This window comes from Lutjanus erythropterus, chromosome 1 (genome assembly GCF_056507025.1).
Source record: "Lutjanus erythropterus isolate fLutEry1 chromosome 1, fLutEry1.hap2, whole genome shotgun sequence".
NCBI lineage: Eukaryota > Metazoa > Chordata > Actinopteri > Lutjaniformes > Lutjanidae > Lutjanus > Lutjanus erythropterus.
In genome coordinates, this window is record NC_139317.1 from 13,217,631 (window position 1) to 13,230,824 (window position 13,194).

General features: G+C 41.8%; 1 protein-coding gene across 5 annotated transcripts in view; it reads right to left on the bottom strand.

Annotated features, from left to right (window-relative positions):
- Window positions 1-12,562, bottom strand: part of sema6d (semaphorin 6D) — a 30,253-nt gene extending 17,691 nt beyond the window's left edge. For 2 of the 5 annotated variants that reach the window (XM_084711006.1, XM_084710850.1), the window contains exons 1-3: window positions 12,305-12,562; window positions 1,374-1,548; window positions 693-804 (exon numbers count right to left, since the gene is read on the bottom strand). In XM_084711006.1, the coding sequence (XP_084567132.1) occupies window positions 693-804; window positions 1,374-1,500 (239 nt within the window). In that variant the 5' untranslated portion in view covers window positions 1,501-1,548; window positions 12,305-12,562. Of the gene's footprint in view, window positions 1-692; window positions 805-1,373; window positions 1,549-11,337; window positions 12,249-12,304 lie in introns of those variants that run through there. The other 3 variants (XM_084711159.1, XM_084711082.1, XM_084710927.1) reach the window with 2 other exon arrangements.
- Between the last annotated feature and the right edge of the window lie 632 nt (window positions 12,563-13,194).

Here is a 13,194-nt window from a genome sequence, read left to right on the forward strand (position 1 = left end):
TTGGATTATTTGAGATGAGGTTGTATGAGGTAACTATAAATAGTCAAACATTCCCTTAAATGACGTATGTGAACAAGCATGGGGAGTAAATGCAGAGTAAAAACTTTTTATGCAACTGGCTATTACATGAAAACCTGAATATCCTATACCATTTTACATGACAGCTCCTTATTGTTTTGATTATACGCTGGTTATTATAAAAAAGTAAAACCGGCGAGGATCCAATTTTATTATCCCACAGAGACCAGCATTTTGCTTGACTTTTACTAAAAACATGTGAATATCCCACACGGACAACAGGAGGATCCACCTGCCAGCAGTGATACATGTGGTGGTGATTACGGGGGCTCCAGAGGTGGGAGTTTTATACTGTAGATGTCAAAGTGATTTCCTGCTACAATATTAGTGCTGGCGGTCAGATTAATCCCAGTGCCCATAAATACCAAAAAAGACATGTAAAGATGCCAAGAAACCCCTGACGGAGCGCCAGGCCGGCATGATAGACGCCTTTCCCGGATCGATATCGGCCGTATACATCAGATGCAGTCCGAGGAGCCACAGATCCAATAACACTAAGAGCTTTTTTTCCCCCCTCTTACACCACTGTTTACTTGCCAAGGAGTGACTGAGTATATGTGAAAGAGAAAGATGGAGATTGTGTGTGTGTGTGCTTTTTTATTTATTTTTTTTACCTGCCAGCGATGAACAGCGTGTCCTGTATCTTTGTCATCAGCTGAAAGTCAAGGCGATGCTGTGACTCGTTGCCAGAGGGCCTGCCTCTGAACACAGGGTACCTCCGTGAAACTGTGAACACACGACACGCACACGCACGCTGTTAATGGCAGGAGCTCACATGGATACGCCGCACTCACCTCTTGCTACATTTAACTCGACTGCACTGATTAGAAATAAATATGCTGTGTGTGTGCTTTATACTAATCCTCCTGCAATTAAGGTAATGGTACAGTACAAATACCTGCTGTATATTATTCTGCATAATTATACATGTGTGTCATTGTGTTGTGTTTGTGTGTTAGATAATGGCTGCCTGTGTCAGCACATCTCCGTTCTTCCAGTACATCACAGAGATGAAAATGAAATCCACTTAATGCTACAGCTGACCATACAGCAGATTGATTTTATTACTATGGATGTGGCGTGCTTGGGTCTAAAGTGCTGACACGACTACAAGAAGAAGAAGCAGGCAGCCAGCCAGTGTTTGTCTTTATTGCATGTGTCTGTCTGGAGCAGCGAGGGAAAAAGTGTATAATAAGGATGCATGTTGACTTTTTCTGTGACGTCGCAGCAACTGTAATCTCTACCTAGCCGCCCCATCCCGTCTCCGCCGAGCTGATTTGCGTGTGTGTACTCACAGTGTGCGTCAACCACGTCGAGGGGTACGGTGTCCTCGGGGAAGCTGACTGCGAGGAGAGTGCGTGAGGCTGTCAGCAGCAGCAGCAGCAGCAGCTCACTGAGCAGAAGCGCAGCTCTCTGGCCCATGGCTGCTCACAGACGACACTTCCTGTTTCACACTAGTGGAGATGTTACCTGGGAAAACACACAAAGACAGGCATACGTTTGTTGGTTGACATGTAAGTCGTTCCATGTTATTACTGTTCTAGAGCTGCGATCGATGGTTATTTTCATTATCTCGATTAATCGATTCCTTTTTTTTTGTCCAGAACATGGAGAAAAATGGTCAGATTACTGTCATAAATGACTAGGCTTTCAAATTTTGTGCATTTTCCTTAACTGATAGTTGGAAATGCTAACAATCAATTAATCAGTTATAATTAATAAGATACACAATGCATGTTTTCTCTCATTGTAAGGTTAATTTTCATTACTCATCAAATGGCGAAACCATGGTAAATGAGGTGATATTACTGCCAATTTTAGACTTATCTTCTTAGATGATTAATTATCAATTAGTACATTTACAAATTAATCATTTACATCTCTATAAAGGACTAAAGAAACCAGAAAATATTCACTTTGGAGAAGCTGAGATCAGAAAATTTTCAGAAATTTTCTTATTTAAGAATTACTCACAAGGATTAATCAATTATCAAAATAGTTGACGATTACTTAGTTGATAACTAATCTAGTAATTGAGTATTTGTTGCAGCTCTATTATATTCAACCCATAAACTGTAGTCTCAAAGCCATGAAAAAACACCCTAAATTTCCACAATTTTTCTTCTCTTGTAAAGACTCTTAAGATATATAAAGACAGACGACATGACAGCTCTCCAAAAGTGAAGCCAGAACATCTCAGTTGCCCCCTAGTGGCTGGCTGCAGTATAGATCATAAATCCCGCCCCCTCCATGTTAGCAGATGGGACATGAGCCAGCCTAAAACACGAAACTCTGTGTTAAATTAATATTTCCCAAAGATGGTTTCAGTCATTCAGTCATATTAGGTAGTTCTTATCACTTTGATGTTTGTTCAAGTGTTCATTTTTCTGATCAGTTTGGTTTTAATTCATTATTTTATGCTATAAGAAGCAGAGGGGCTTAACTTGATACACGACTCCAACCCCGATCACTGCTGCGCAGTCTCTGGCTCCAAATGATGTCACCAATGCAAGATGGCAGCACTTGTATCAATGACTGTAAATAAAGATGCATCTACACTTCCTCCTACCTTACAAAAATGAAGCAAAAATATCCTGAATGGTTAAAACGTTAATATTTTCAACTATATAATTTTAAAGCACCAAAATAATGACAAATCAGGTTCAAGAGGTAACTGAACACTTTTTTTTTTTCTAAAACTCAAACATTCAAGTTTCTCTAATGAAGAAAAGTAAATTATCTCAAAAGATTATAGGTCAGCAAAACTTTTAATTTATTTCAAAAGAGTTGCAGTTTTTACAGTGTTGAACATACATTTGTGGAATAAAACCACCTAAAAATGTCAGACACAATCTTTGGGAAAAATTTATTTTAACGTCTACTTGTTTTAGTTTGGCCCATGTTCTATCTGTTAAAATGGAGAGAGCAGGATTTATGACCTGTACTGCAGCCAGTCACCAGGTGGCCATGGAGATGTTTTGGCTTCCCTTTTGGGCGGCTGTCATGTTGTCCATCTTTATATATGTCAAGGACTTATATCTGGGATATTTTGGCTTAATGTTTGTACAGTGGGAGGAAGTGAAGACGAGGCATCCATCTTTATTTTGAGTCACTGGTTGATCCCCACTATGTTATTAAAATCCAAACATAAGGCACACATGATGCCCTCTCTGGTTTATTGATGACTGAGCTCTCAGTGGCAGTGCTTGGCGTTTCCCCTCCACCTCTCCCTGCATCTGCTGTCTAAGCGAAGGTCAGCCAAGTGACTGGTGGGGTGTCTCGGTGTGTGTTGGATGCGGCGGAAGTCCACCCTGTTAGAAACGTGGCGGGCCTGCTGTCTCTGTACATCTGTGCTCTGATTGGTTTGTCCTGGGCCAAGCTCAACACTAATCAGCACATTGCAACTTCATCGCCATCACTAGTGTAGCCTCTGCTCTGACCTTAGCTGACTTCTATTAGCGCTCTGCTGGCTGTTATTGCTCCGGCCCGTCCTCAGGGCTGCTGAGCTTTATTGCAGTGCAGTGACTCACTCGTCTTTGTCTTATGAGGATCCACTCATGTACCGTTGTTTTGACATAGTAGTAATTTCTGTGTACAGTAGGTTGTTCAGCATCTGATTGTAGACATGATACAGCAGCAACTACACTGGTAATAATTTATTGTGGGAGTGGCAGGGGTTTAGTGTGTATGTTAGTGCGTGGAGGAGTGCTTTAGAGACAGACTGTGTCTGTGCATATTAATGATCGGTGTACATTCAAATATTTATAAGGCAAACAAATTATTCATGCAGGCAAAGCCTGAACGGATATAAACAATTTACCGGGAGACGTCACACAGGCAGAGGGATGGATTAGCTAGGAGCACGCTGGGATACACACACACACACACACGGTTGCACATACATAATCACTCTTTGAAACGGGGTAATGCAAAGACTGACGCATGTGTGCGCACACACAACCGCACACACACAGACACGCACGCGCACGGTATTGACTCATTTTTCAATTAGCCCCAAAGCACACCTGCTCCAGTGCTGTCTGTGAGCCCCGCCTGCCAAGCCATTAGTGCTTTGATTGATCCACACAGGAAGCATGGCAGAGCAGCAGCCAGCAGAGGAAATCTATGGACTTTACCATATCACTGCAGCCATGTGAGAGGCAATCTGATCACCTCTGAGTTTTTGAATCTTTCCAAACACTTTGTTTAAAACACTAGATAAACTACAATACACATTATGTTGTCAAAAATATTAATTAGATTCTCACAATACCAGAATTTAAAACTTGGATTCAAAACTAGTGTAAAAAACGATACCTGTTAGCGCTTTTGGTACCATGACAAAAAGAAAAAAAAACATTTTCTGTTTTGTTGTCAACCTGCAACAGTGCTGGAAAAAAAGTCTGAACACTGTCTGGTTTTGCAGCTGCAAGTCATATTTCAGGCAGGAAATTAGAGAGACAACCAAACTGTGGTCCATCATTCAAGATCTCTTTTTTTGTAGGGCTGCAACAATTAGTTTTAGATTTACTGATTAGCTGTCAACTATTAATCACAAAATATTTTGATAACCCTTTAACTGTTTTGAGTCTGAGAAAAAATGTCCAAATTCTCTGATTTCAGCTTCTCAAATGTGAATATTTTCTGGTTTCTTTACTCTTCTCTGACAGCAAACTGAATATCTTTGGGTTGTGGACAAAACAAGATGTTTGAGGACATCACTTTGTGCTTTGGGAAACTTTTTTTTTTTTTTTTTTACCATTTTATGCAACGAACAACTCATTGATTAATGGAGAAAGTGATCGACAGATTAATCGATAATGAAAATAACTGTCAGCTGCAGCCCTACTTTTTTTGTACCATCAGAAACTTAGGCTTGCAGCTGCAAAACCAGACAGTTCAGTGTTGGTATCCATGAATATGTTGATGTTACACACAACCACAAAGTACAGTCTCAGTGATGGTTACTTTATTTTATTACGCTGCTGTGCTCTTCACTTATGTTGTACTACCTTGAGATGTATATGCTTTTCTCTTGCCTTTCGCTGTCCTGTGTGAATGGTGACATGTAGGTTCCCCCCTGGGGGTTTAAATAAGTATTGTATCATATCATATTGTATCGTGTCATGCCGTATTGTATCTTACTTTTTCTGTACCAGCACTGTGTGCAGGTTGTTAACACAAAAAAGAAAAAGTATCCTATTTTGTCTGGGTCTATTTTCTTTTTTTCTGTGGTATTGAAAGAGGTATCATATTGTTTTTTATACTAGTATTGCACTGAAGTTAAAAATTTTGGTGTCATGACAACTCTAGAACACGTAATTGCTGACTGATCCAATATTTCAGCTGATGGTCGGTGTATATTGATTACACAACACAGAAATTGGTTGCACTGCTTTGAAGCCTACACGTGCACACGGCATCTTTTCTTTGCCCTAATAATCCATTTTTGGTTATTATACGATGATGTGTCACTAAAATAATGGAAGTGTTGGAGAGGGAATGCCAGCATGTTTTAGTCATCATCAGTGTGTAATCATGGCTATTCAGCACTCTGTGGGATACTGAGGCCTTTAAAAGAGCGTTGTCATTATGAGTGACTAATACAAGGACTGGACAAGACAATGCTTCATCTCAATTAGTCCACTTAATAGTAAAATTACGGGTTTCATGTTTTGACAAAACAGACAGATTGTACGAGGGCCAGAGGGTTCCTTTCTCTTCCTATAACCACAAACATCAGTGATGCTGGAGCCACGGCTGCACTCTAATCTAGACACAAATGAATCTCTGGATACAAACGATCCACAGACGTATGCACACGGGCTTCCAGGTCTATACGAAAGAACAACTGTCAGCAACTTAATCTAAACGAGAAGTGATGATCCTGCTCGGCAGAAGGAGACAGCAGTGTGTTCCTTAAAAGCATTGCAGCTATTTTTTTTTTTTTACTACCTGCTTCAGACGTCCCCGCACCAAGAGAGGTGCTGTATTAAAACCCAGGCAATAAATTGCTGAGTTTCGAGGAGAGGCCGGGGACAGGAATAGATACCAAACGCATAACAATAGAAAAAAAGAGAAGCTATGAAAGGTAAATAAACCAAGCTCCACATTTCAGTTCTATAGTGCTATCATACAGGCTGCAGGCTGTGCTTCCAGCCCCAACTTGGCCGCGTGTTCACAGGTAAATCATTTCCTCGCTAGTCAGAATTTAGAGTCCTCCTGCTCTCTATATCGCCTCTTCGTGAGCGCACACTCACTTTTTCCCTGCCATTCTCCCTCGCTAAACAATTCAGGAGAAAAACGCTGAAGCTCGGCTCCGATCTCCCATGATTCCTTGCATGGTAATAGCCGTACTGCGGAGGCGAAGGCTTTCCTCAGAAACTTTAATGTAAAACAGAAACAGAAGACATCCAGAGGTCAGCGATCTAAAATTACTTCTCAATCTCTAGTGAGCCCGGCATGTTTTCTATTGACTATGCCTTTGCGTTCTCTGGTTCCTGCCCTCCAGTGTGTATTTGTGTGTGAATGTGTGTGTGAGGGTGTGTGTGTGTGTGTGCGTGCATGCACATATAGGCCCCAACAAGCCTAGAGACGCTGGGCTTGTCACGCAACTCAGTGCCATTCAGCCTGGCCTCACTCTACCTCTGTTATTACAGGCTTTTGAATGTCCTACAACCACGCACTTTCCCTGCTGATGTTGTTGGCTCGGGCCCATGGTGTTAAACACGGGGAGGGGGAGGGGGGGGTCTGCTGCTGGATTGCTGTTTCCACTGATGGTGGGTGTAGGGGTGATCTGTATAGACTAAATTCTGGGTAGTTACAGCTGAAGATTTAGCGCTCCAAGCCTAAAATGACAGATTAACACATATTCTCCCTTTTAGCTATGCTTTCAGTAGCATGTGTCAGCCATAACCTCCTCCTCTGCACCGCTGCATGGATGTGTTTTCGCAGGGAAGTCCTACTGGGAGGAGTTGGGGGGGGGGGGCTAATAAAAGGATGGCAAACAACAGCGGTGCGTGAGGTTTTCCAAAGTTGTGTGTGGATGTGATGGGTGGATGTAATCCCAGCAGAACAATGGCTGCTTGAATGCCGCTTGAGGCTGCTTGACTTGTCATCGTGCACCATACTGAGCTGTAAACCAAACAGCTCAGGAAATCAGATAGCCCATGAGTTCGTTTTCAGGCATGTCACTCCACACACCAGGGCTGCAACTAACGATTATTTTCATAATAGATTATGCTGATTATCTTCAAGATTAAATGTTTAGTCCATAAAATGTCATCGCAATTTCCCAGAGCCCAAAGTGACGCCTTCAAATTGCTTCTTTTGTTAAACCAACAGTCCAAATTACCCAAAGACTCTTCATTTGCTGTCAGCAAAGCAGCAAATCCTAACATTTCAGGAGCAAAAACAAGCAAATGTTTAACATTTTTGCCTGAAACAATGTCTGAAACGAACAATCGATTATCAAAATAATTAGCAAATAATGTGCTCTCGATCTTCAAATTGCTTCTTTTGACCAACAGACTCTTCATTTACTGTCAGAAATGACAAAGAAAAGCAGCAAATCCTTATATTTAAGGAGCTGGTGATGGAAAATCTGATGGGAAAATGACTGAAACATATAACTGATCAAAATTTAGGATGTCACAATTTTAATATTAAATCTAAAAAAAAACCCAAATCTTTCCACTCCTGCATCTGGCATGTGTCCAAACAAAGAAAACAACACTTGAAAGACAGAACAGCGTAGCATAAAACCAATAATCTGTTGATCACATCAAACAAGATTCAATAGTCTACCAGTGGCATAGTGAATCGAATCATGACCTTAAAATCAAAAGTCAAAATTGAATCAAAGGTTTGAGTCGTGACACAGAACTGTAAACGAAACAGCACAGGGAATCAGATATCCCAGGAGTTCACTCCACACGAGGTTTCAAATGAACAATTATTTTCATGATTAACGGATTAATTCTTTAGTCAGCAAAATGTTTAAAACTGTGAAAAATGCTCATCACAATTTCTCAAAGCCTCAAGTGACATCGTCAGATTGCTTTCTCTGTCCAACCAACAGTCAAAAACCCAAAGACTCTTCATTTACTGTCAGAAAAGCAGCAAATCCTCACATTAAAGAAACTGGAACCTGCTTGAAAAAAGACTGAAAAAGCTTGATTGATTCTCAGAAAACTGGGCAACTAATTATCTTTCGATCTTCAAATGACTTCTTTTGTCCAACCGACAGTCCAAAACCCAAAGATGCTTCATTTAATTGCACTGATCCTCACATTTACCTGCAAATATCTGAGATTTATTCAATTATCAAAACAGTTGACTAGTTGATTAATCAATTAATCATTGTAACTCAACTTGTGTATGTCTGTCTAAATGCTTTTGTAAGCATTATGGATGTTCCGATGCCTTCGATACAGCCTGAAATGCTGATATCAGTATCGGCAAGTACGCATGTCTACGTACTGATCCGATACCATGTGATGTATTAGCTCCAAGACAGATGGCAAGTAGTTCCAGGATGGTAAAGTCGCGTTCAATGGTGTTCATTCCTCTGTATGAATTTGTCCATGCTTTGCAAAGGCTTTAACCTGAGTCAGGCCACACAACAGCAATCAGACCACGTCCATACAGGCCGAGGAGTATACAGCTGGTAAAAAGCACTGGTATCGTACTGATACTCAGAATCGGTTGATACATAGGGTTCAGGTATTGGGGTCGGTGTCTGAAAGGAAAAAATGGTGTCGGAACATCTCCAGTGAGCATGCAGACTGTCCAAAACTGGACACATCCTATAAGATGCCTGTCTCAACTCTCGGCTGTGTCTCTGAGAAAGTAATCAAGATGCAGCCACACAGGAAAAGGAGCCGGCCAGATGATTAGAGCAGCCACATAGGCCCAGAAATGATTACTACTCCCTCTCCCCCTCCAGTAATAACCACTGCCCCCTAATCGTGTGCTATTTACCTAAGGATCACTACGGAGGGGCTTGGTTGGACTTGTTGCTTCAGAGATTTGGCAGAGGGAGAGGGCTGTGCCACCCTAAACCGAGCTTCCCTCCCTTTCTTCTCTACCTTTGGCGAGAGGAGTAGTGAAACAGGAGAAAGGCTGTTCTCAGCAGTAGTTCTACTATAGTGGAGCACAAAGGGGGCTGAGCTGCAGGTGTGACCGGGAAACAAAAGGGGCTTTGGGCAAGTCAACACAATAGAGCCCCACCCCCGGTCAGTGGACCTCTATGTTCAGGAGTTCTGGGGGTTCTAACGGAACAAAGCAAACTGTATAATAAACATCTTGACTCCAAACGCTGCACAAAGGGTCAAACTTTTTACCACTCGGCCAATTTAGCGCCGAACAACCTGATTTCCGAGCAGCAGTTTAGGTAGACCATCAGGCTGTACGGTTTAATGGCGGTTGTTCCGGGGTTACGGCCGGCTGTAGTGGAGGTTAACGGTGATCGTTCTGGTCGCTGAGTTCTGACCCCGTGACCAGTGAGGCGAAATGAGGCACGTCAGCCAGCTGTGCTGTCAAAGGAACCCACGGCTGGTTCTGCTGTTTGACCTGGCTGGAAAGCGGCGCTCCGTCAATATCAAGTTTGTAAGAACTGAACCGGGATTCACTCCAGATTATCAGGGAGATGTTCACATCTGGTTTGGGTCTTTAAACAAATTTGTTCCATCTTAATTTCTGTAAGGCGACTAAGGCTGGCAAAAGTATAAAAGTATTGATACTTTTTCAATATCACATATTTAAAACGATCCAATATCTGGTAATAACAGAATTGAAAGTACTGAAACATTAAAAAAAAGATTCAAAATCTCATTCAAGACCTCAGTTCTGTCTTCATTGTCTTGCCTGAAATCTGTGACTTCTGCACCAGCACTGATAGATAGATAGATAGATAGATAGATAGATAGATAGATATTTTTTTTATTATTATTTTGTACTATTATATCAAAGCTTGAAATTCTGGTATTGTGACAACCCTGAAAGCGATTTAACTGGTTTGAGGATAGCACCAAAATACTTTTAACCATAAACAGACTAAAATTAAATATAAGTGTGCACTTGTGTCCTTTATAAAGATTAATTTGGCACACCAGAATAGTGTATAGTGACAACTTTCCCATAAGACCTTTGATTGCTTATTTGGTTGCCCATTATCTAAATTTTGGTGAGATTTTCTCAAATAACTAGACAGAAGAACAATTAGACTAAAACTGCTCTAACCTGCTCACACTTTCGCGAAACAAACGAACCATTCTGATCATCTGGTTTTCTTCTATCATTGTTCTGCTACTCTTCTTTCAATCGCTGGTCATTTTTCAAGTTTTTTTTTTTTTTTGCGTGGGGTATTTCTTCCGCTCCTCTTTTTTTGCGCACACAATCCACGCAGAGGCAGCCCGCGGACTCTCTAATGCTTTTGCATTGTGCAGGACCGGGGCGTAAAGGCATTCAAGTTTTATCCGTGGTAAATCTTTTCAGACCCCTTTAGTCCACATGTAGGACTCATACAAAAGACAACAAAGACGCGGGGGACAGCGGTGGATTGACAACAGTGATGGGGCTGCGTTTAACTGCCTCCACACAGCAGCAGCAGAAGCACCTACCCAATGCATCCACGGACGGACGGACGGGGCTGGGCTCTCGCTCTGCTCTGCCTCCAAAAAGGTTACGAGCGCAACTATCAATTTATTATCCGATAATAAAAGAATGACATAATGAAACTGGGAATACGTGAAATCGATCAAAGGTATGAGAGACTGAGCAGTCAAGTCAAACTGCGCGTCCTGCTCGTCTTTTATTGTTTTAATAGTGCGTTTGTCAGCATGGACCGTCCAATCGCGCAGGTTACCTTTATTTTAAGTTGATTTTTGAGACAGACACTCAAACACTCAAATCCGTGCTTTAAACCACCTGGCACAACTCTGAACAATAAATCACAGAAGATTTGATCTCCTATGAGTAAAAATGTGGCAAAATAAGGACACCTCTGCGCGAAAGCTCTGTTAAAGACCACCAGAAGCTGGCGTGGCTCTGATTTCACTGTAGGTCACTCATTATCTATTAAAATGGGTAGATTTTTACTTCAAAATCTAAAATCAAAGTGGTTCTCCGGATAGAACATAAAGCAGTCCATGTCCCTAATTAAATCCAATGTCCACCTTAATAATCCAACCCAGATTGTGTCCTATAAATAGCAAAAACACACTTTGCCAATAATTCAAATCCATCGTGGACACCTACCTTGAGTATCCGAATTCACTCATGAATGGGTCAATCCGACTGAATATCGTATTCCTCAGGTAATCCATTTAAGAGAAAACACCCAGCAGCAGCATGTGTTGTGATATTCCTGTTCTTTTCAGCTCCATCCGGACCCCACTTTGCTCTCTCTCTCTCTCTTTTTTTTTTATTATCCAGTTTTGCGCACAGATTTCAGCTCCGCTCGCCACATACGAGCATTTCGCACTGCTCTCTGCTCTGTGTCTCCGATCGTCCCCGGGCCCCTGTGTGCGCTCTGATGACTGATCTTCAAAAAAGCTGTGCTGCTGCCACGACCACACAGCCCCCTCCCTCTCATACAGCCATACACCAGCCCCCTTTCCACTACTATTAACTTTAGAAAGCAGAGGGAAAAGACATAAACATTAACGACGCGCGATTCTGACTACGACTTCATGTGCAATCATTGATTTAATGCTGATTTGGAATAAGAAGAGGGCGTGTGGACTGATAAGAGAGCGTGATACAGCACCAGAATGGCAAGAAACAGACTAGATTTACGCAAAACTCCTCTCTGCGCTTGTTTATCTTAAAACAAAACGCTCAAATAAGTTTGCATTCACCAGTTTAGTGGCTTAATAATGTGACTACCTTATTTTAATAAAGATTTCTGACAGCTTCGGTAGGAGAGTGAACTGCCTCACAAAGAAAGGAGGTGAGTAAACAGTTTAGATTAGGTTTTATGAGCGCCAGAAGGACGCATAAATGCTGCCAGCGGTGAAAAAAGCAATGAATGGACAGTATATTTGACTGAAGCACATGTAAAAATAGTCCTGAACTATTTCTGTCCTGCAAGCATCAGTTTTGCAGAGCAGCATAGCGACGTGGTCAGAAGAAATATTTTGTATCCCAGCACAGACTTCTCCTCTCTGACTTTCACTGCGTAATGCGGCGCAACAAAGTGTATCTCCACGAAGAAAGAACTCACCTCATCTGAATCGCTTATTTTGTATCCTTTTTGCGTTGCAGTAAAATCCCCCAAAAAATGACTGTGCGCGTCGTAGTGAATCAACTTCTCCTCTCTGGCTGGGAGAAAAACAAACTAATGCACGGCAAATGGTGTAATTCGACCCGTGCTAAGTCAATCCATCCACAGAGAGAGAAACACAGCCTACCAATAAGCAGCGCTCTTGCTCCAGTCCCTCCCCCCACCATCCATCTCTCTCCTCAGTTGGTTTGGAGCAGCTCCTCTCTCTGCCTTGCCTTGCCTTGCTCTCTGGCTTCCTTCCTTTCTTTCCTAAAGCCCGGAGAGAGAGAAAGGAAAAAGCGACCCCCCCCTCCTTCCCAGTTCTCCTCCTGTGTGACCCCGTATTGCACCCCCCTCCCCTCCTTCTGTTAAACCCCATCCCCCATAACTCCAAGTCAGCAAGACAAGAGCGCCGAGTTAAAATCATTTCAGCTGAGTTGTGGCCGCTTAGTAAAACACAGCTTTAGACATGGATTTAAGAGAGAGATGGTTTAAAGACACATCTCAGTTCTCTTCAGCAGCATCATGCAGCTGATGTGTCTGAAAGTGCAGAAATTATTAATGACAGAAATGAGAAAAAGTTTAACAGTTACTTTAAAACTTTAAAGTAATCCGTCTATTGTTTTCTCAATTGTTTTGTGGTCCAAACAAATGGTGAAAAATGTTCATCGCTGTTTTCCAAAGCCAAAGAAGACATCATCAAATGTCTTGTTTTGTCCACAATCCAAAGGTTTACTGTCATAACAGAGTAAAGAAACCAAGAAATGTCCACAGCTGAGAAGCTGAAATCAGAGAAATTAGACATGTTTTTAAATTAAAAAATGACTCAGATGACTTCAGTGACTATCAAA